The sequence below is a fragment of the Pipistrellus kuhlii genome, unplaced genomic scaffold, assembly GCF_014108245.1.
Source record: "Pipistrellus kuhlii isolate mPipKuh1 unplaced genomic scaffold, mPipKuh1.p scaffold_m20_p_1, whole genome shotgun sequence".
NCBI classification, from domain to species: Eukaryota; Metazoa; Chordata; class Mammalia; order Chiroptera; family Vespertilionidae; genus Pipistrellus; species Pipistrellus kuhlii.
The window spans coordinates 58,635,084-58,659,988 of record NW_023425404.1 but is presented as its reverse complement, the minus strand read 5'-3'; the positions used below and the strand labels follow the sequence as shown (position 1 = coordinate 58,659,988).

The following is a 24,905-nucleotide window of genomic DNA, read 5'->3' as shown; positions in this document are numbered from 1 at the left end:
ATGCTAGGTACCTTATTAGTCACATTAGGCATTTTTGCATGTGAAAAATACCCTAGGAGGTGAGAAGGTCTTTAAAAATAGTATAGAGCTACAAGTACCAGGGGGTTAATTCATGACCTAATTATCACATCACTTTTTACTCTCTGTAGACTCTCTTGTACAACTTCCTTAGTTTACAACAAGCACAAAAAGTTTTAGACTTTGTTTTTCAAATGGTTATTGCATTCATATTGATGCTGAGGATTTTTGGATCCTCCACTCTGGGTGTGGTTCTCTTCCTCCCTGTCCAATTCAGGAACATAAATGTTACTTATAACACTAGGATAAGGTACATTAATTAACAAAGAAAGATTTATTTAAGATGAAGCCAACTGAAAGCCTCATTGCTTGAGCTGGGACTCATTATAAATAGTTCACTTTGTACTACAATCATCTTACTAATGGAAAAACTGAGACATTGCGAGTGTTGATTAGAGAAGAATGTGATTCACAATGTAGCAGCAAAAGGCCTAAAGCATATGATGTTGGGAACGATTTAGTAAGACATCGGAGAAACCGGGCCATGTGATGCTTTTGTTATGCATTACATATACTCTCCCGGGTGTGGGGATATATGAACAATTCAGCCCTGTAGGACACAGCCCTTTAGTTGCCATCAAAGAAAGGGATGAGCCACAGAGGCTGACAGAGAAAATAGGACTCAGACTAGCATAGCTTGTCCATGCCTATCTCCTACCATTGTGGTGTTTCCCTCAGAGCCACCAGAAAGCCAGTGATGGGGCTGTTGTAGAGGCGTAAGCTCCAGGCCTCTGACCAGCTGCTTCTGTTATCAGTGGGGAGCTCTCTGGGTCCCTGCCTGGTGCAGGGGAGGTGGGCCTCTTGCAATGTCACAAGAAAAGGAATTTTCTGAGACTTGCATGAGAGAATGAGCAGCATTTATTTGCATGGAATTAAACCTCTGAGTTTTCAAGGTCCCTTCTACCTCTGTCCCGCCATGAAAGAAGTATAGTTGTGTCCTTAGCAGAGCTAGATTAAAGCCATTGTCCAAAGTTTCTGTTCCATATTTTCACAGTCCAACCCAGCATCAGGCTAGCTTAGCTTATATTCCCAGCTGCAGTCCATCAGACCATTGCATGTGGGGTCCACATGGCTGTGGGCTATGCAGCTTCTGGCCACATGGCTGTAGGGGGAATATGAGCAGGAACACAGCCAGAAGAACAAGAGAGTAAGAGAAGGAACTCCTTTGTCTGGGAATTTTAATTTAACCTTCTAAGATTTTGGTACTTGCAATGGCCCCATCCCCTCTAGCCAATTATCTATTTCCAGCTTAGACTGACAGGCACCTTCCCTATGTCCCCCCTACTTCACCGAGCATGCGTCCATCTCCCCTTTTGTTGGGCAGTTCTTTCCCCAGTTATTCCCCCAGTGATTTGCAGGGAAAGGTTTCTTGGGAAGTGCAAAATCACAGTTGTCTGGTGAAGCTGCTTTGATGACCATGCTTTCAATGTCTGCCCTCTCTTTTGCTCCTTTCCTATTATTAATAACTAGCAAGTTATAATGCTTCTGAAGGCCTGGTGCACGAATTTGTGCACAGGTGGGGCCCCTCAGCCTGGCTGGTGATCAGGGCCAATCAGGACTGCAGGAGGTTGACTGTGGAAGTTTACTGACCACCAGGGGGAAGCTCCTACATTGAGCATCTGTCCCCTGGTGGTCAGTGAGATCATAGCAACTGGTTGACTTGTCGTTCGGTGGTTCTTTCGGTCGCTTAGGCTTTTTTTATATATAGATTGCTTCCTTCAACACTCCCATGCACTGAGAGCTACACTATTCTAAGTATAGAGGGTGGTAGTGTGGTTCAATAGCAATTCCTGGAAACCACACAGGCTTTTTTCTTGCTAAGTCATCACTTTATCCATGGGGCAAATCCCTTCATCTCTCTAAGACTCTTCTGTATAGTTCCTTCATCTACAAAGTGAGAAAAATAATAGTGCCAACTTCCAAGGGAGATTATGAGGATTAAAATGATCTGTGTAAAGTGCTTAGCTTTGTGCCTGATACAGAAATATTTGCTGCTGCCACCATACCATCACCATCCTTACAATCAGGAGTAGGAAGGAATAAGACTGAAGAAAAATCCTCATGTCACCCTAAAAGGAGAACAGAAGGTTAAGTTCCAATCAAAAGCCTCATTTCTCATTCAGAAATGGTTCCTCAGCCCCAGAGAGCTGCATGATCTTTGTTTTATCCTATCATTTCTCTCTGTGTTACTCAGACACAGTGTGTAATTAAAGCAAATTAATTTAAGCTCCATGCTCAGTGATGACAGTCCACAAGATATGTCAAAGAAAATGATGCAATAGAGCAAAATTATAGTAAAACTAGTGACCCAGTGCATGGCTTCATGCACATTGAAAGGAAATTAATTAGAAGGTGGCCAGCAGGGCAGGACTGGGCGAGATTGGCCTGACACTCTGTGGATCCAACCTCCCGCGGTTCCACCTCCCCCCCACACACACTGTCTGTGGAGTGAGCAGAGTCCCTCTGGCAGGTGGGGTACCTTGGCCTGGCCTGCGAGGATCGAACCGAAACCAGCTCTCTGACATCCCCCAAGGTGTCCTGGAATACCAGGTGTCCCAGTTAATAATGCAGATTTTTTTCAATAAACAGTTACACATATGTTGATATATATGTGATATGATATGTATGCTATTTTGCTTTGAAAACAAGCTTCAAAACTTCATATGTTAAATTTTCTGAAGGTATTAACATCATAGATATTTTTAACCTTAAAAATGTAGAATTTAATGCCAAAATAAAAGGGCATTTGTAGGAAGTTTTCATTCATTACTTTATTTTGAAGAAAAGGTGCTGCTAAAAGTTATTGTATACTTCAGGAAGCTTATAATGATCATGTTCCACCTCAGGACACTTGTGAACACTGGTTTAAATGCTTTAAAAGTGATGATTTCAATATAAAAGAAAAAGAACGTCCAGGTCAAACAAAAAAGTTTGCAGATCCAACTATAATAATCATTATTGAATGAAGATGCATATCAAACTCAAAAACAACTTGCAGAAAGATTAAATGTTGCTCAGCAAACAATTTCCAATCATTTACAAGCAATGAGAAAGATTTTAAATGAAGGAAAATGGGTGCCACATCAACTGAACAAAAAACAAATGGAAAACTGAAAAGTCATCAGTAAAATGTTGCTGCAATGATACGAAAGAAAGTCTTTTTGCATCAAATTGTGACTGGCAATGAAAAGTTGATTTATTTTGAAAATCCCAAATGCACAAAATCATGGGTTGATTCAGGTCAACCATCAACATGGACTGCAAGGCCAAATCACTTCAGAAAGAAGACAATGCTCTGCTTTTGGTGGGATCAGGAAGGTGTGGTGTAATATGAGTTTATAAAACCAGGTGAAACCATTAATACTGAACACTACCAACAACAAATAATCAATTTGAACCACACTTTGATCATAAAATGACCAGAATGTGCCAGAAGATATGGCAAAGTAATTTTGCTTCATGATAATGCACCATCGCACATTTCAAAACCAGTTAATGACACTTTAAAAGATCTGGGAAGTATTAACCCACTCACCTTGTTCACCATACCTTGCTCCTTCAGATTACCACTTATTCCGATCGATGGCATACCCACTTTCTGAGCAGCACTTCAAAACATACAAAGAAGTGACTCCAATAGTCGGCGCTTGCACACACAGGGACCTGATTCTCAGTGCAAGGCCACACCAAGTGACAGAGACTCCAGTACTCAATTCTCAGCTCAGGCACAGGGATACACTGACTCCTGGTGCATGCTAGGGGAATCTGACTTTCAGCACACAATAGAGGGGTCTTTTTTCTTTTTTTTTTCAGCAAGGTGCAGGTGGGGTCCCTGATTCTAGGTGTATCAGGGTCTGAGCAGGTGGGGTCCCTGATCCTAGGTGTATCAGGCACATAAGGCCACACTGAGCAGCAGTAACTGATCCTGGGCGAGTGGGGCCCACAGACTCACAGCAGCCACACGAATTGGTGTCAGAGCTCTTCAGTGACACTTAGGTGGCACAAAGCTCCCACTGCACACAGCCCAGGCCCCCACAACTCAGTGATTGGACTTTTTGGTGATAGAATGGGGAGATAATGAAACAATCCCCACAGGAAAGAAAAAGAGGTATTGCCAAGAAAAGAAATAAATGAAACTGAGGCATGCAACATGACAGAAAAAGAATGCAAAGTAATGGTCATACAGTTCATAAACTAGATGAATGAGAAAATCAACAACCTATGCAAAAAACAGGAAAAAATCAAAAGTGATATAGCTACAATCAAAAATGCCATGAAAGGTTTCAACAGTAGACCAGAAGAAGCAGAGAATTGAATTAGAAGACAAGGTAGAGAAACAAACCCAATCTGAACAGCAACTGGAGGAAAAAATTAAAAGGCAGGAGTAGAGCATAAGGGAGCTTTGGGACAACATGAAACAAAATAATGTACGTATAATAGGGATGCCAGAAGGACAAGAAGAGCAGCAAGGTTTAGAGAATTCGTTTGAAGAAATAATGACAGAAAACTTCCCTGATATGTGGAAGGAAAAATTACACAAATATAGGGAGTCCCAAGCAAGATGAATCCCAAAAGACCCACACCAAGACACATCATAATTACAGTGGCAAATGTTAATGACAAAAAGAGAATCTTAAAGGCTGCAAGAGAGAGACAGAGAGTAACCAAAAAAGGATCCCACATCATATTACAAAATGATTTCTCAACAGAAACATATCAAGCTAAAAGGGAATGGAATGAAGTATACAAAGTGATACAAAGTAAAGGTCTGACCCAAAGTATACTCTATCTAGCAAGACTATCAATCAAAATTGAGGGGGAAATCAGGAACTTCACAGACAAAAACAACCAACCAACCAAACACAAAAAACACAAAGGGAGTTTATCACTACCAAACCAGTGATGCAAGAAATGCTAAAAGGAATGCTGTAAAAAGAAGAAATAGAAAGGAAGAAATGGAACACAGCCATAAAGTACAGAAATGGCTACAAACAAGTATCTATCAATAATAACATTAAATGTATATGGATTAAATGTTCCAATCAAAAGACATTGAGTGATTGAATGGATAAGAAAACATGACCCAAATATATGCTGTCTATAGGAGATCCACCTCAGAACAAGGGACTCACACAGACTGAAAGTGAAGGGATGGAAAATATCAATCAGTCAAATGGAAATGAAAAAAGAAAAAAGAAAAAAAGAAAAGAAAAAAAAGCAGGGTTAGCAATACTTGTATCTGACAAAATATTTCAAAGATAGAGCACATATTGGGACACAGGCAAAGTCTCTCCAAATTCAAGAGGATGGAAATCATACCAAACATCTTCTCAGATCACAATGGAACTGGAGAGCATTATGCTAAGTGAAATAAGCCAGTCAGTGAAAGAAAAATACCATATGATCTCACTCACTTATGGATAATAAAGAACATTATAAATTGATGAACAAAAATATATACATAGGCAGAGAAACATTGAACAGACTGTCAAACTTCAGTGGGAAGGCTGGGGAGAGTTGCAGGGGGTGGGAGAGGTAAGAGTTCAACTGAAGGACATGTATGAATGCATATAAGTATCACCAATGGACGCAAGACACTGGGGGGGAGGGTGAGGGCATGTGCTAGGGGATAGGGGAGGCCGGAGAAAGGTCAATGAGGAAAAAAAAAGACATATGTACTACTATTTGTAATACTTTAAACAATAAAATAAAATTTAAAAATAAAATTACATTAAAATAAAAACAAATTCTTGCTCATCAAAAGATAAGAATACAAAGAGTATGGAAAGATAAGCCACAAGCTTAGAGAAGATGTTTGTAACATAAATAACTAAAGAATAATTTCTACTCAAAATGCAGGTAGCATTCATACCAATCAATAAGAGAAAGATGGGCAAATGATATGAACAGGCTTGTCTTGGAATGAATGATCAATAAACATGGAAAGATAAGTTAGCAACTAGGAAACACAGAAATACCACTTTAGACACACCAGTATGGCAAAAAATTAAAAAGTGTGACTGAAATATTGAGAGGGTGGTCAAGCAGTAGGATTTCTTATTAATATTAATGGAAGGGTCAGACTCCATATACTTGGAAAATCGTTTGGTTGTACCAATCTCATGTGAACATGTATATACCATCTGTTCACACTTTTGCACATTTGTACAAAAGACCCATATGAGAATGCTTGTAAAAAGCCTTGTTTATAATAGCAAAAATCTATCCACTGTCATTTGAGTGGATAAATGGACTGAAGTAAAGCCACATAATAGAATACTATATAGCTTTGAAAAAGAATGAACTAGAGCCATGTGCATCCACATAATGATTCATAAACCTGATGTTCAGTTATAAAAAAAAAAAAAGTCACAAAAGAATGAGATCATTGGTCTGAAGTTAAAAAAAAAACACATTAAAAACCAAGTAAGTTTATGGAATCATATATTTGTAGCCAAACTATTAAAAACAATAACAAAGGAATAATGAACACAAAATTCAGAAGAGTGGTTCCTTTGGAGGAAAACTATGGAGGAAGGTAGTCTTCAAGGATATATTAGTAATACTCACCTTCTTAAGGGGGGAGGTGAGTATATGCTTTATTTTTGACACTGGTTAAATTAGGCATAAATGTACATATGCTGCTATTTTGCATGATATTTCATAGTTTTTAAAAGTAAAAATAAAAGTTCTCTATTGCCCCCATCTCACTCCCACCTTGACTCACCAGAGGTACCAGTTTTTAACGCTCTTACCTGTTTCTCTAGCATATATTATCTATTGCTTGTACAGTTTTACCTAGTTACTATGGAATTCCTATTTTGATAGACATGGATTTTTGTATTTCAGAATTATATTTTAATTTATAAAAGCTCATTTAACTTTTTTAAAAAAGAATGCAAACTTTAAGTCTAAATGTTATAGTTTCTTTATATTTGTTTATTATTTTCTGTTTCTTCTTCTAAGTTCCATTTATATATATTGACCTCCGAATTTTAGTTAGAGGATTTCTTCAAATACTTGGTGATGCTTGGCTGTTGTTTTATATATAAGATTGGGATGTGATGATCCTGTGTGGAAGCTCAATGTAATTGGACAAGTTTTGTCCAGAGATGGATCTCAAGGTGGGGCAAACTGTTGCAGACCAGCTGTTTCATTTACCCCTCCTTCTCTCCCCTCCCTCCCCCCTCAAATGATAAGCTCTTAGCTCTTAGCCAATCCATTTTTCTGGACAGAACTTCTCCAGGCCCCTGACTGGGGCTGGGAGTGGGTGCAACCTTACTGCTAGCATTTTGAGGAAAGCCTAGAAAGGATGTGGAATTTTGATAATCATTCCATTCTAGCACAAGACCTCAACACTATCCAGGTGTGCCTGGTGTCCGTGGTGAGTCTGTCTGGTTGATTTTCTCTAGAAACTATACTTTCTGATCACAATAGCTGGGATTTTACTTCTGGCACCTAATTGCACCATAGACTAACTTTGTGTCATTGTTTTTTAATACTCACCCTGAGGATATGTTTTTATTGATTTGAGAGAGAGAAGAAGGGATAGAAAAGAGAAAGAGAGGAGAGAGAAGGAGAAGGAAAGAGAGAGGGAGAGGGAGAAGGAGAGGGAGAGGAAGAGGAAAAGGGAGAGGAAGAGGGAGAGGGAGAGGGAGAGGGAGAGGGAGAGGGAGAGGGAGAGGGAGAGGGAGAGGGAGAGGGAGAGGGAGAGGGAGGTATCAATGAGAGACAGAAATGTTGATCAAGATTGCTTGCCTCAGTAAGCACCCTAACTGGAGATCAAATCTGCAACCTGGGTATGTGCCTTGACTGGGAATTGAACCTGGGACCCTCAGTGCATGGGATGATGATCTACTAACTGAGCTGCACTGGCCAGGGTGCGCCATAGTCGTAACTTTTAAATAACCCCCTTCTATTTAGCCATTGCCTCACCCTTACATTTTTCTAAGCACATGATGACTCTAATTTGCACATGTCCAAGGTTCTGCCTTCCTATGCACAAAATTAGGTTTGTCCTTTCAACACTCTGCATGAAATGTACAACAACTACTTCTGCCTTCCCATTTTCTGTTTTGAAACTACAGAGGTCTAGGAGTTCACTAAAGATAGATTTTGTGTTTCTGATCCTCAGCCTTATCATTTGTGTAGATTATTTTATAGGAGAAAAAGAAGTGAAAAAGTCTTTACTCTGATAGCTTAAAACTCAAAGTAGTTTTGCTTTTCACATCTTAGTGGACATTGCCTTGTTGCAACATGTGCATCTTTGCTGGAATGAGATGCATTTCAAGGGGAAGGATATAGGACTTGTAGTCAACCCGAGTGGCTCTGGGCAAATTACCTACCATGTGTTTGTGACATTTGTATCGGAAGGTGACTCATCCGTATGAGAGAACCTCTAGGTACACATCTTCATGATTCCAGTCAGGGTGGGTGAAAAGGCTGGCTCACTTTTCATGGGTGATGGTGAGTAAATATTTTGGATCATTGTTATTCATTCATATGGATGACTGAGGGATAGAATATAATGTGTGGATTGTATGATGGATGTGCTGTGAGAGTAAGGAGGATGGTAGAGACTAATTATAGGGGAAATGTGCTGGGTTATACACCGTAAGCCCTAACAGAATCTTGTAGCAATTTAAAAATATGTATGTATAGAGAGTGCTCTTTTATCTTTCCTCTCTTCCTAACATTTCCTGGAATAGTCATTTTATGTTTATGGAAGGAACTCAGTGAGTCTACCAGAGCAATGTGTTACTTATGTCAACTGTTGTTAGCCAGAAAGTTAACAGAGTAGAATGACTTCAGTTATAAATAGTGTATGTTACAGCAATGGCTGCAAGTTAAGACTGTGCGTGAGGTGAGGTGGTTCTAGGTGAAGTATGTCCGTAAAAAGAAAAAGTAAAGTAGCCTTGGATCTTTAAAGAAGGAAGTGTTTCCCTTTGAGTTTTGTCACAGATTTTGCTGTCCAGTGACCCAAGGCCCTGGAGCTAGTAGTGCCCACAGTCAGGAGCTCTTCACCTTCTAAGGAGTGGGAAAGAGCCAGGTAATTTGCATCATGATACACTCTAAATCAAAGGCCATCCATCATTTCTGATATCTTGAATGCAATGATTATCATATCAAAGACATACGATGACATTGAAGATAATAACTTTTCTGTTGTCCATTATCTCTAAACAGCTTGGAGTAATTATTAGCATGTGTTCTTTCCAAAAGCCTAACACTTTACATTTTGGAGAGAAAAGCCCTATTTTAGCCATCAGGAATATATACAAGACTGGGTTCAATGTCTGAACATTAAATGAGAAATTATATAGATGAGACAAGAAGTCCAAAGGTCTTATAAACTTTGTTATTTTGAATCTTTAGGAGGCAATGTGGTTATCTGTATACCTGGGATTGTACTTATCTAAGAGAGCCTTTCTCCTGGACTGAGCACATAGCTTTAAGAAAAGACTCTATGGAGATTGATAGAGAAGGGAAAATATTTTCAGCTAGTTAACCAAAAAAGCTCTGGGAATCGGGGATTATATAAACATACATACATACATACATACATACATACATACATACCAGGCATTGCACTAAGTGCCAGTGATAGTAAACAAAATAATGCATTCAATGGTGGTCACCTGGATGTTCAAAGTGTGATCTACAGACCAAAAGCAAAAGCAGCACTTTAATGGAAATATAAGAATTTCAGGCCCTGTATTAGTTTTCAAGGGCTGTCTCAACAAACTGGGTGAGTAAAAAAAACAACAGAAATGTGTTCTCTCACAGTTTTATAGACTGAAAGTTTGAAATCAAGGTATTGGCAGAGCCATGCTTCCTCTGAAACCAGTAGGGAATCCTACTGTCTTCCTATCTTCCGGTGGTTTCCTAGCAATCTTTGTCATACCTTGACATGTACCTGCATAACTCCAGGCTATGCCGTCATCATCAATTGTCATTCTTCCTCTGTGTCTCTGTGTCTTTACATGGCCATCTTCTTGTAAGGTCATCAGTCATATTGGATTAGGGCCCCATGTGACTCCAGTATGACCTCATCTTAACTAAGTACATTTTCAATGACCCTATTTCCAAATAATGTCACATGCTGTGGTACTAGAGGTTAGGACTTGAACATATGTTTTTTTTAGGACTGCAATTCAATCTAAAACAGGCCCCATCCAATTCCTAGTGAATGAGAACCTATTTTTTTTAATATGTCTTTTTTTAATTGATTTCAGAGAGAGGAAAATAGAGGGAGAGAAGCATCAATGATGACAGAGAATCATTGATTAGCTGTTTCCTGTACACCCTCTACTGAGGATTGAGCCCAGAACCAGGGCATGTGCCCTGACCTGGAATCAAACCATGACCTCCTGCTTTATAAGTTGATGCTCAACCACACTGAGCCACACTGGCTGTGTTTTCAGTGAGGTCCCAGGTAATTCACATGCACGCAAAACTTCTAGAAAACATTCCACAAATTCTTGATTGCTTTATACCAGTGGTTGGCAAACTCATTAGTCAGCGGAGCCAAATATCAACAGTACAACGATTGAAATTTCTTTTGAGAGCCGAAAATTGACTTCTGTGCATGTGCCAAGAAGTTTCAATCGCACTGTATGTGCATGTCCACATGTGGTATTGTGTAGAAGAGCCACACTCAAGGTGCTTAAGAGCCGCATGGGGCTCACGAGCCCACAGTTTGCTGACCATTGCTTTATACTATAGACAACTTTCTAGTGCCTCTACCGAATTTTTCTAAGGGCTTTGCCTAATATGTATATAGGATGATCATGCAATTTAGGAATGATCAAAAAAAAAAAGCTTTCTTCTCAATGCTGGTGGAGAAGGAAAGTGAAGGGACATTTCATCTACCAGTCACTGACAGCCATGCAGGTTGATTTTTGGGGCAGGAGGAACAGAGAGAAGAGTAGTAAAACAAACTTATATACCTGTGGCCTCTGGTATATCTTGAATGGTAAGCCTCTGAGTTCTCATCCCTCCTGAAGCAGAGAATAGGTAAATTGTGTTCCCTGCTGTTAAAAGTCGAATTACATATATGGAATACATTCTTGGCCTCAGAGTTGAACCATGATGATTGGAGGCCACGCGAAGGTACAGAATTAAAGTTTTTCTGTCCCAAACAGAGGCCCTAGTTTCTCTCATTTCCTTAATATTCACACCATCAGTTTGAAAAGTGGAGTCTCGGACAGTTGGCCTGTGTTTTTTGTTTTGTTTTGTTTTAGTTTTACGTTTTAACATAGGTTGAACCTCTCATAGTCCTTCTGTTTCCTTCTTCACTGTAGACTGATAGAGAATCTACTCTGTAGCCCTCTGTCCAGTTGTTTTCCACTAGGTTAATGGTCAGTGGTTTAGAATTGTTTCATGACTATTACAGGCAAGCACTCTTTAAGGGGCCTTGAGCTCTAAGGAACAACAAGATGATGTTTTGTATCTGTACCTTTGTATGACGGTAGCTTTGGCATTGTCCGAAGACAGAGAAATGAATGAACTGATGTCTCCTGGTCATATTCTCTCCTAAGTCTCTAATCAGTAAGAAAACGCATGTGATTTTGGTTTGGAGTTTGTTTCATGCATGGCACAAAAACTCCAAAACCACCAAAATTACCTCCTGCCCACATTCTCACTCTCCTCCATCCCACAGTACCCTCTACCCCCTGCCCAGCCACAGCCTTCACCTGCTATGGCCTTCTTTCCATTTGCTTTCTGCACAGAATCCACTAGCCTAAAAACAAATAAAAGGGTTTTTGTGTCTCATCAGTAAAGGAATGGGATGCCAAATATGTTCTCAGACTCAGGACAGGGTGACAATTTGCCTTTTCACATTTCTTGGTGAAGAGCCTAAATCCTTAAAGTAAACTTCACATGAGCAGTTTTATGTGTCCCCAAAAATAAGACCCTGGAAGAGATTCAGACTTAGCAGCCTGACAGAACAGTGCAGCTCAGTGTGCCTCGAAACATTTAGTGGGACAGCTAATCAGGCTGCGTGTGGAGAGCTTATTTTAGTGACATTATTCAGGCCCGTTGATGGAGGCTGCTACCCAGAAGTATACCCGGCCACGATGGCCCTCAGCAGTGAGGGCTTGTTTGTACCAAATTAGGTGACATTTCATAACGTCGCCCCATGGAGCCAGCCATCCAGCTCCTCTGGGTGTGGTGCCAGAGAGTGGCAGAAGGGAGAATACTGGGGAGCAAGGAAGCTGAGTCAGCATTTATTTTCCTGGGCACCTGCCAAGAAACAGTTGAATGTTTCCAAAGAAGCGCTCACTCTCCCTGAGGAGAGACAGCGAGATGACTGCCAGCTCTGGTCCTGCTGTAACTCTCCAGCTAGCCCTCAGCTCCTGGGACTGGCTGGGAGCAGCAGTCGCTTATCTGTCTCATCTCTAGTCACTGCAGCTCTAGAAATGGAGGGAGGGCACAAGAATAGCTGCAGCTATGAAGTGGGGCTGTGTCAGTTGCATCCTCTCATGGTGTTTTGTGTTTTGGTGTTGTTGTCTTTTTAACATAAGGCCTGTGTCTATTGGCTGCATGATGTTTTTTGTTTGTTTTTATGTAAGGTCTGCACCTATTCACTTCCATGCCTCAGGGCCTTGCACCATCTTATGTCACTTCTTGAAACTTCCTTCCACTGGGAAATTATCACTCTTTTTTCCAAATTAGATGTTTATTACATATAAAAATAAGAATTTCTAATTCGGTGGTATGTGAATGGGTGACAATTAAATGAGAGTAAAATTAAACCTAGGTCACCCCTCGATTTACCCTACGTCATTCCCAGAAAATACTGCTCTCTAATCCAACCAAAGTCAGACCCCATACTGATTTAAATGTATGAGTTAGAGGTATCCAGAGTAAGTTACCAGCTTGATCATCTGAGCTGGTAATCCTTAGGATGGGACTAGTGTCCACATCGTTGTCTACGTCTCTACAGGATTCTACCTGCCTTCAAGTCCACAAGAATGTCTTCAAGATAAATGCCACAGTCATGATGAGAGCACCTTGATCTCTTTGGAATCCGGTGACTTGTAAATGTAAAGACTTACTGCTAATGAGACGGGCTGGCTTGTCATCAGTAGCATATGTGCTTTAATCCAGCCTCTGAAAGCTTATAATTTTGTCAAGTAGTGGCATTCAGTGGTGTTGATATGAAGCATAAACAAAAGATATTGCAAGTCAGAAGGCAAATATAGAAATGGTGTTTTTTAGATTTTTCCTTTGGAGAGTCATGTTGTCTACCCTCTGTATATTTTCCACTGTGGCAGTCATTCTCCCTGAGAAAGGCAAACCATGTACTCATTTGTTCTTTAATATTGAAAATGTTCTACATTTGTGTGTGTGTGTGTGTGTGTGTGTGTGTGTGTGTGTGTGTATATATATATATATATATATATATATATATATATATATATATATACCATTGTTATAAAAACAGATATCTGCTCATATGTGGATCCTTTATTTGTTTGCTCTTCGTTGAGGGAGGGTGATTTGGTCAGGAAAGAAGCAACATGCCATTATTTGCCTTCAGTGCCTAGGAAAAGTTTATTGGTGATAACTCGTGTGGCTGTATTTACTTAGGCCTGGAGCCTATTCTCCAGGTTCTATGATAAAACTGACTCTGTTGGAGATGGAAATCCTGGAACTGAAAATGAGAAAAGTCGCAGTGAAGACTAAGTCAAAGAAGAGAATACCTACTTGATCTGGTATAGGTTCGAGAGTGTTTGGTGTGCAGTGAGGGTGGAGGTATAAAGTCATCTTTATTTCCAGCTAGGAAGGCTCTCTGGAAGAAGAAGGCTTGTATGATTATCTTCATTTTGTAGCTATGCCAAACTCACTCACTGAGCAAACTTCCAACATTCATGGCATGTTCAGACCGTGTATTTTTATTTTTACTTCTGGCCATGTCTTCCAAACTCAGATATATATGGGTTTTATGTAGATGAGAAAGTCCCACTGGACCTGGCAGGAATTATTTCTCAGTCTGTCTGGCAAGACTTTTATAGCTGAGTAGTAGTCAGGGTGTGGTTTGCCAGCACAGCAAATCTTTCTTCCCATTTCTGTCTTAATTCTTATTCAAAGAGGCAGGTTTTTCAAACAATCCACACATGTAAGAAATAATAATAATTTGGATACAATGGCTCAAGGTGCAGGTTTAGACAGTGTGGGATGTGGGCCTGCTTTCCCCCTTCTGGCAGGCATTTTGAGAGATCCTTCTTCGTTATAATAGTACGCATGTGTGACATGCCCTAATCCTAGCATGCAGCGGAGGTCTGGAAAGGCTTGGCCTTAAACTAGGCATGTCTAATAGGGTTTAACGCAACCTGTGAATTTGCCCCTGCACAAGGTCATCTTGTAGGCCAGTGGAATGCTGCACAAATTGCATTCTCCTGCAGACTATAATTATACCTGGGAGAAGGCCTTGTGCTGCCAAGTTCAGCTGACTCCAGATAGGACCAAGATAAACTGAGGGCTTACTAACGTTTCTCAAACATGAATTTTTAAGGATTTGATATAAAGCATCTCTTGTTAAAAAAAGAAAAAAAGATGGTCTTGAGGTTTATGAAGGAGCTTTGTGTTGGAGATGGTGAGACTGGCTATTGTCTGGCTTTCTGGGAGCAGAAAAGGTTGACATGGAAGCAGGAGGAATTTGAGTCAGAAAAAATAAAATGCTTTGGTGCCAAAAGTTACTTAATTCTAGGAAATGATTTTGAGGACTAAACAAATCAAGAATATGTACATGAGGACAAAGAAGAATGAAAAATGGGTATGGGAGTAATCTTGGTATAGGAATAGATGAAAAGTTTACGTTATGTTTACAGTTAGTTAAGGTAGGACTGTGTTTTGTTTGTTTGGTGATAGAAAATGGCTCTAAATTTGTGTGCCTTGTATGAAATATACTGTAATAATTTATTTTAAAAATTATATTTTCACTTATTTCATAGAGTAAGGGAGAGGGAGAGAGAAATAGAAACATCAGTAACGAGGGAGAATCATTGGCCGGCTGTCTCCTGCAAGCCCTGCACTGGGGATCGAGCCCCCGACCCCAGCATGTGCCCTGACCGGGAATTGTACCAGTGACCTCCTGGTTCCTGGGTGGATACTCAACCACTGAGCCATGCCAGCCAGGCTACCTGTAATAGTATTTAAATTTAAAAGGGAGGACCCAGGCCTGCAGAGGAGGGCACTTAGGGGTGACCAGACCTGTAGGGGAGGGCAGTTAGGGCAAACAGGCTGGCAGGGGACCAGTTAGGCATCAATCAGGCTGGCAGGGGAGTGGTTAGGGTGTGATCAGGCTGGCAAACAGTTAGGGGCAATCAGTAAAGCAGTCAGGCGAGCAGTTGGGAACCAGCAGTTTTGGATTGTGAGAGGGATGTCCCAGATTGGCGAGGATGCAGGCTGGGCTGAGGGACACACCCCCCCAGGCACAAATTGTGTGCACTAGGGCCTCTAGTTTTTAAATAAAATGCTGTGGTTATTTTTTAATGTATTAGTTAAATTTCTTGCTATAGAAAGGGCAGACTGTTAAATATCAGACAATCTCAGGCAGCTTAGATTTCTAAAAATTTTTCAGGTGATCATTATAATCACCAGTCCATACTGTGCAGTAATGTGAATATGGAAGGTGTAGGTGGCTGCATTTGATTTTTTTTCAAGCCCAGAATATATTAGAGAATCTGGGGAGAATAAATACACAATATTAGTTTATCTTTTTGTCATATGCTCTTTCTCTTCAGAGAGAAATTTTTGAAGTTCACTTTATTTGTCTTGAAGATGGCTTACTGAGAATTCATATAGTACAATAAAAAAGAGGGAATTTTCATTTAACAAAAGATTCTACATAAATTGCACATGGCTATTTGAAACTTCACCATGGTCCTAAAAATTATTTTTAAATGATGAAATAATTCTTGATTGACAACTAATTAAACATCTTTTTAAAAAACTTTTGTCATGTTCTAAATCTGTTCTTTCCTTCCCCCCCCCTTTTTTTATTCCCGCTATCAGTTTTCTTTGTATTTGTTTCTTTCACTTTTAATATTTTCTTTCTAACTATTCTGGTGTGAAAGTAAACACCTCAGATAATATATATATATATAAAAGATTTGAGGTAGGACTTCCCTCCATCCGGGTAATTCATGTAGCTACACCCAGCTTCCTCTCCCTAGCAATGACTAGTCTCCTTGCAGTTTCTTCAACCCAGGAACACAACTTGCTTTATAGCCAGGTGGAAACATTTTACACTTTAACCAAATGCCTGTAAAGTGTTTTCCCATGCCTCATCTAATTTGATCCTCACAGAAGTCCTGGAATAGGTAGATAGAGTCTCAGTGGAATCCTATTTTCTTTTCTTTAGCCAGAAATGAAGATTTAGAAAGTTTTGAAACTTGACCCACCTGAAAAGAAGTAAGAAATAGTAAACCTTGAAAATTACTTCAGGTTTTCTCACTGCACAGAATATCTCACAGCTGAAGTTAGATATTTTACCCTTTGTTTGCCCTGCATTATCTACAATAATAATCTGCTTCATGTTGATATTTAATTCTATGTTGCTGACAATTACCTGAAAGAGAAGTTGGGGTGCTTCACTGGAGTGGAAAAAGTTTAGCTAAGTCAGAAGGCAGATTAATTAAGCAAGTGTGTTCTGTATCTATAAAAGGCTAAGTTGACTCACAAATGCTCAATATATATATAAAGCTCTCACTGGTACCAATCGCACGCATGTGTTTCCATCTGTCATTGTTGATCATGAATTGGGTTGACATTTCTATTATAGAAAAAAGGTGAATAGCAATATTAAAATATTTCTTCTAATTAATTTCCTCTCAATGTGCACAAATATGTGCACCAGACCAATAGTAGGTATATAGCTGGCTAAGGACCGTGAGATTTGATCACATATCAAAAAGCAGTATTGGGTTAGCAGAACAGAGTTCTATTTCTATGAGCCTTACTTTAAGGTGACTGACTCCTCACTTCACAGGACTCTTGAGCTGAAGTATTGTTATTACTTTAGAAATCCACAGGGCAGGGGAGGGGGATACACTAAAGGAATACAGTCTACAATATTGTGGTGTTCACTGCCCCCAATTCACAACTATTCATTTGGATTAGTTGTGAGCATAATACCTAGCATTTAGTAGGGGTTCAGTACAAGGTAGTTCTCTTCCCTCTCCTTCCTGATGCCCCTTATCCACAGTAATCTCTGTGTATAGCTCTTTCTTCTTATGAATTCAGCTATGTTCTTCTTCTTTTCTAATTTTTTAGGATGACATTGTTAATAATATTATAGGCTTCAGGTGTATTTTTCTATGATACACGATCTGTATATTGCATTGTGACCACCCAAAATTGTATACCCTTTACCTATTACCTTCACCACCTCCCCTCTGGTAACCACTATAATATTTTCTGTGTCTTGTTTATTCTTCTTGTTTATTCATTTGTTGTTTTCAGTTTTATATCCTACGTATGAGTGAAATCATATGAGCTATGTTCTTGCTTATTTTTTTTTGTACTGTACCAGATTAAGAGACTTAGTAATAGGAAAACAGCAAAAATTATACAAAAACAATTTACAAGAACATGTGACCAAGAACTAAATGCCTAACCTTACCATTAAATAATTAAAAATGCAGATTATTGATAAAAACATTTTTATCTATCATATTGGCCAAAATTTAAAATTTTTTATAATACCCACAGTGGGTGAGGGAACAGGAAATATTTGTAGGAGTGTAAATTGATGCCAACTATTTCAGAAAATTCTTAAGGTTTTTGGATCAGCTAAAAGTAGCATTCTTTCTCTAAATGTCTGCCATGCCAAGTCAGACAAAATTGCAAGGATGACTGACTGGAGACACTCTTTCCAAAGTTCAGCCTGTTGAGCAATGAGGTGGGGATGGATTTGCTGGTTTCTTAATGACAGATGATCTCAATCTCTCAGTCTCTCTTTCTCTCAGTTCTCTTGAGGTTGCTCTCTTGCTTTCTTTTAATTAGCTAATAGAAAAACTAACATTTGAACTTTGTCTTCTCTGTTGGTTGACTGCATTACCCTGGTTTTCAGAACTCTAACTGGATAGCTAGGGGAATGTTTATTTGAAGGAATCTTTGCTACCCAGTTGTGATCTTGTCATACATTCGATTCTCATATCTTCCTCCTTGACATTGATGTACATTCCATGGCCAAGGTTGTATCAGTCACTATCCTGGACATTTAAGGATAAATGTAGTCAATTCCTAAAGCCTTTCTTATTTTGAATTTGAATTTGCAATTAGCTCAAGTGATGGTTTTATTTGCCTTTTTTTTTTCTTTCAGAATTTTTTTAAAAATCACTGAGCTCTGCATATTTGAACAGACAGTCATCTCCCACACTCAGAGTCTAGAGTGGTTAAATATTTATTTAAAACATATGTGGGTTTTTTAAATTTGGTACTGGACTTTTAAATAGCATTTCACTTTAAATTTGTGTTCTCAAAGAAAAAGCCAGATTTTGCACCTTTAAAGGAGATATTTGATTATACATAATCTTTTCCTCCTCTGCTTTTGCTTTTATATACAAATAAATAAATAATACCAAGTTTATTCTTTATTTATTTTACACTTCTTGAAATTCTGTATGCCCCAGAATTTTTCTCTAAGGTTAAGGTTGAAATTATTAAACACATTAAATTGAAAAATCAGATTTTCTTTTTATTTTGATGAAAACTTGGTATTTACTATTTTTTTAGTTCTGATAGTTATATAAAAGTAGCCATCCTGCCGAAACCGGTTTGGCTCATGGATAGAGCATCGGCCTGCGGACTGAAGGGTCTCAGGTTCAATTCTGGTCAAGGGCATGTACCTTGGTTGTAGGCACATCCCCAGTAGGAGGTGTGCAAGAGGCAGCTGATCGATGATTCTCTCTCATCGATGTTTCTAACTCTCTATCCCTCTCTCTTCCTCTCTGTAAAAAATCAATAAAATATATATATATTTTTTAAAAAGTAGCCATCCTGAGCAGAGAAATAAAAAAACACAGGACTAATACTTTCAAAAATAAAGATTTTTTTTAAAAAGAAAGAAAGAAAAGACAAAGGGCTGGCAATAATTGATTTAGGATCAATCAGTCGATAGGTAATTAGACAATCTTGGTTGGAACATATTTATGGTATCTCTTACTGTTCAACCAGCAAACAATTCAGCTAGTCTAGTACTAATATACAAGCAGGTGCTAGTTTCTGTTTAATCTTGTCTTCACTATATTTTGGTAAGTTTATATGTACCTTGGTGAGAGAGGAAACATAGCTATTTAGTTTGTATTTTGCCCAAGAAAGTGCTTTAAAAAAAACAAAACACAAGAATTGGTGATGTTTTGAGTGCATGTCATATTGATTTTTGTAGCCATGTCCCGTGGGAAAAAAGATAACCTTTTCTCCTTGGTGACTACTGTGTGATATGTTATTAGGAACTTATTTGGCTCGCTGGGATTAGAGGAAACAAAACTATGAGGCTCTCTTTATGGAATAGTCATAAAAGTTGAAATAATTGGCAGTGAGCTATTTGGAGTTTCTTCAAAAAATTAAAAGTTTTAATATGCATATATCCTGTCTAATAAAAGAGTAATATGCAAACTGACTGTCACCCATATAAGTGGAAATCATATAATATCGCCTTTATGACTGGTTTCTTTCCTTTAGCATGATATTTTCATGTTCATCCATGTTGTGGCATGATTTGAATATATTTAGATATACCAATATTATAAAGATTTGTGTGCTTGTATTAGATTGGGATGGTGTTGTTTTTTATTTTCTAAAATATCTTTAGTTGTGGATAAGTTACTTTTAAATTAAAGGTTATTAAAATAAAGTAATTATGGTGTCCATTTATTTTAAAAATATATATATTTTATTGATTTTTATAGAGAGGAAGGAAGGAAGATAGAGAGCTAGAAACATCAATCAGCTGCCTCCTCCTGCACTCCCCCCCCCCCCCCCCACTGGGGATGTGCCCGCAACCAAGGTACATGCCCTTGATCGGAATCGAACTGGGACCTTTCAGTCCATAGGCTGATGTTCTATCCACTGAGCCAAACCGGTTTCGGCTATAGTGTCCATTTAGTTCAACAATCAGAGTATATAAAAATCTTATTTTTTTTTTTACATACTTCCTAAAAATTGCATGGTCATTTGAGCTTGTGTTAATTTTATGTTTAAATTCCAGATCATCAAGTTATTGGATGGAAAACGATCTCAAACTGTGGGAATCTTGATATCTAGTTTGCATTTAGAAATGAAGGATATCCAGCAGGGTAAGTCTTCTCTATCATTTTCCCAAATTTTTAAAAATATTTTTCAGCATTTTATTGTGAAAGATTTCAAACATATATAAAATTAGGATGCCATGTGCCCATTGTCCAGCTTCAAAACAATCAGCTTACTCTTATTTCATCTGAAACACTCTTTCTCCACCAACTAAATTTTTATGAAGCAAAACTCAGACATAATTCATTTATTAAAAATGTTAGTACATGGCTAAAAGATAAGGACATTTTTCAAGCATAACTCCAGTGCCATTATCATGGACTTAAAAACATTTACAGTGATTTCTCAAGATCAGCAAATATGTAGTAGTTCTAATTTCCCTGATTGTCTGTATACTCACTAACTCGTCCTTTTGTTTATAGTTAGTTTGATTGAAAATCCAAACAAATTTTATGCATTGCCTTTGATGTGTTTCTCAGGTTTCTTTTGATCTAAAAGTTTCTACCATCCATCTTTTTTTTTTGCCCTTTGTAATTAATATTTTGACGAAACCATGTCCTTTTGTCCTGTGGAGTTTCCCACAAAATTTGCTGATTGTATTGCCATGTTTTTATTATGTTCTTCTGTCCCCTGTGGTTCTTGTAAACTGTTAGTTTGCTAGGGACTTAACCTGAATGGGGGGAAATACTTTATAGATACTATTGAATATTCTATCAAGAGGTACATCACATCTAATCATCTCTTTATGATGTTAGTGAGCACTAATGATCTTTACCTAGATACATTATTTTATTAGAAGTTTTAAAAATAATAATATATAAATTCCATCATTTCTTCATTACTTGGGACACTATTCTGGAGAAACACTTTTTCTACTTTTTTTTGTCTTTCTTTTTTTAATAAAAGGTATTGGGGTGACATTAAGTAAGAGGGCCATATAGTTTTCAAGTGTACATTTCTATGATATACAGTCTGTATATTTCATTATGTTTCCACCACCCAAAGCCAAATAATCTTCTGTCACCATATATTTGGTTCCCTTTATCCTTTACCATGGCCCTCCCCCTTCCCTATACTAACCACCATATTGTTGTCTGTCTCAGTTTTATATCCCATATATGAATGCAATCTTATGGTTCTTAGGTTTTTCTGACTTATTTTGCTTAAGATAATATTCTCAAAGACCTTGAAACTCATTGATTTATCTACTTGTTCTTTTATTGTTTGTTAATCACTTTTTTTTTAATGACACTATTTCAATTTGGTTATCTTTGACTCAGTTTGAATTGAGACATTTAAAGAGGAAATTTTTAATTTTTTCTTAGTAAATATTTTTCTTAGTAAAAAAGTTGACCCAAAGTGATTTTGCCTTTTGAAATATTCCTCTTGCATTAAAATAATACTCCCTTTTCTTAGTAATCTATTAAATATAAATTTTGTTCTGTTAATCCTCACTCAAGGATATTTTTCCATTGCTTTGTAGAGAGTAGAAAGGAAGAAAGGAGAGAGAAAAAAAAGGAGAGAGAGAGAGAGAGAGAGAGAGAGAGAGAGAGAGAGAGAGAGAAATATATCAGTGAAAGGGAGAGACTTGGTTGCTTCCTGCAGGTGCCCAATCAGGGCCAGTCATCGAACCTGCAACCCAGGTACATCCCCTTAACAGGGAATCAAACCTGAGACCCTTTGGTGTGCAGGCTGGCACTAACCACTTTATACCAACCAGGGCTATAAATCATTATTTTAACATGTCACTGAAAATATTTCCTGAGTAATATTACAGTCTCTTGTAGACATTTTCAATAGAATTTAGCATGAGTGTAACAGTGGAGACACTCTCAAACCACACTACCCAGGTTTCAGTCCAAGTTGCCTCGAAGTTATTTTGCTTTGGTAGCCAGAAGAACACTCCCATAGGTCCTGAACTAAAAAATCCTTATTCTTTCACGTACTACTCTGCATTTCAAAGGAGCTCTGTTAAGGTCTTAACATTTTGCTTTATTGCAAACATTAAAAATTCCACATAAAACTAAAAAGTTTTCAGAGTATTCAAACAAGCTGTCTAGGTCTAGCTGGTGTGGTTCAGTAGTTGAGCATCAACCTATGAACCAGGAGGTCAGGGTTCAATTCCCAGTTGGGGCACATGCCTGGGTTGCAGACTCAATCCCCAGTAGTGGGCATGCAGAAAGCAGCTAATCAATGATTCTCTCATCACTGATGTTTCTATCTCTCCCTCTTCCTTCCTATCTAAAATCATTAAAAATATATTAATGCCTAAACCAGTTTGTCTCAGTGGATAGAGCTTCAGCCTGTAGATTGAAAGGTCCCAGGTTCGATTTTGGTTAAGGGCATGTACCTTGGTTGTGGGCACATCCCCGGTAGGGGGTGTGCAGGAGGCAGCTGATAGATGTTTCTCTCTTATCGATATTTCTCTCTATCCCTCTTCCTTCCTCTCTGTAAAAAATCAATAAAATATATTTGAAATATATATATATATATATATATATATATATATATACACACACACACACACACACACACACACACACACACACAAATAAGCTGTCTACTTTTAGTATTTAAGCTTAAGAGTAGAACTAAATAAATACAAATATTAAACATCCAAAGATGTTGGAGTAATTGATTTGAATTAGAGGCAAAGGATGACTAGAAAAAGTCCGCCATCAGAATTAGAAAGGAATTCTTTAGTAACTTTAGGCATTTGGTCTTCTAGAAGAATTGAGTTTTGGGTAAATTCAAACCGAGAAATAATGATGCTAGGACAAAGGAAAAATGCAGAAATAAAACAAAACAGAAAACTATCAGTAGGGAAGTGTATAGTCTTATGTCCAGGATCCTAACATTTTTGATGTGGTCATTGAAGGTAGAAAACAGTCTTTCCAGGATCAGTGGCAGAGTCTTGTCCTAAACAACATCACTCTTCAGAAGCCTGGGGAAGCCAAGCAAGTGTGGTCTCACCACCAGGGTGCATAGCACTATGGACATGAACTTTCCCACTGGTGACAGCGCCTTAGGCTGCATTCAGTTCTTTCTCAGCATGTCCTACTGTAGGACAGCAGGTTGCCATGTGGATAAGATTCACTCCAGCATGTGGCAGCCCAGTCACCAACTCAGGACCATAAGCCTTGTGTTACCGAATGCCCATTGTGAGTCATGTAAGAGACCTTTCCAATATTCTACTCTGGACAAGAACTTGCTTATGAGAAGCATCAGTGAACTAACATTTGAGCATTAGAAACATCATTTGTAGCACTGCAGGCTCCTGGGGCGTGCAGGCGCCATTTTACTTTCCTCCTGCTCCAGGCACCTCTGAAATTCACCACAGAGTTGGCTCCTAAGCTCCATTTCATGTCTTCATTTAGTAATGCACTCCAGATGAATACAGCACTATAACCTGAGCTTAATTTTTCTTTAGAGTCATTTGACTGACACTGGCCTCTGAAGGTCACTTAGGAGCTGGGCTATGTCAGTTACATTTCATTCTGAGTCCATGTCTGGTAGTGAATGGAATGCACTTGGCCTTGTGTTGTCATCCCGATGAAAGGACTTTCTGTACTGACATTGGCCTAAAACATTTGTTTTCATGCGGGGTGTGTGGCTGCAGTGAGATCTGATTGGGGCAGGCCCGCTGGCAGCCACGCAAGGTCGCACAGCACGACAACTGTGGTAAAATGACCGTAGTTCAGACGTTGTTCTTCAGCCTCCTAGTCATGTATTCATCTTTCCACTGCACAAATGCACTAACTCTCACTCTTCAAACTCATAAGGGGCTTAAGGTATAAGCTGTACAGCCAGTGTGTTCACTTAGAGAACTTTTCCTTGTCAAGATGAAAGTATTTATCGGATCTGTTCATCATCATCTCTTCCATGTCAGTTGTCTCCTCTGGGCATGATATATTGTTTATGCCTTCTTCCCTTTTGCTGAGATTGCAGGTTGGTCACCTAGATGACAGTTTGGGGTATTTCAGTCTACAATTACCTCCCACAGATGGGTGATCCAATTTTTACTGATTTAAGTCTTAAAAAGAAACCTTGTTATCCTTGTTTGTAGGGTGGACATTTCTCCAGTGTCCACTAGATGCTGGCTGTAGTGTGCACTCAAGAAGTGCAATTTGGGGCTCTATACCTCAAGTTCTTAAAGCTGCCAGTGTCTCTTCCATTATGTCATGTTCTATTTTTTTGCTAAGAATTTCTCTGCTAATTAAGAATTGTTTACTGGCACAACTGATTGGGCTAATGTATCATATGTAAAAGTCATTCAATAAATGTTTTTTTAATTTAATTTGATTTAATAAAGAAATTGAACCTTATATGGAATCTGAATGTCATGCATTCCATTAATGCATTTGGACAAAACTTCCTTTCTCCCCTCCCTCCCTCCCTCCTTTCCTTCTTTCCTTCTTCCCTCATTCTTTCTCTCAGTAAACATGTTTTGAAGCCAGCTCTGTATCAGGTACCATGATGACCACAATATAAGATCCAGACTCTAAGATTCTCAAGAGTTCACAGGATGGTAAGAGATGTAAAAAGCAGCCCAAGATTACAAGAGT

The 24,905-nt window shown here is 38.6% G+C and overlaps 1 protein-coding gene across 4 annotated transcripts in view; it reads left to right on the top strand.

Annotated features, from left to right (window-relative positions):
• Positions 1-24,905, top strand: part of FMN1 (formin 1) — a 373,318-nt gene that overhangs the window by 190,369 nt on the left and 158,044 nt on the right. For all 4 annotated transcript variants that reach the window (XM_036446920.2, XM_036446936.2, XM_045583848.1 and 1 more), the window contains one exon: positions 20,300-20,387. In XM_036446920.2, the coding sequence (XP_036302813.1) occupies positions 20,300-20,387 (88 nt within the window). The remainder of the gene's footprint in view (positions 1-20,299; positions 20,388-24,905) is intronic.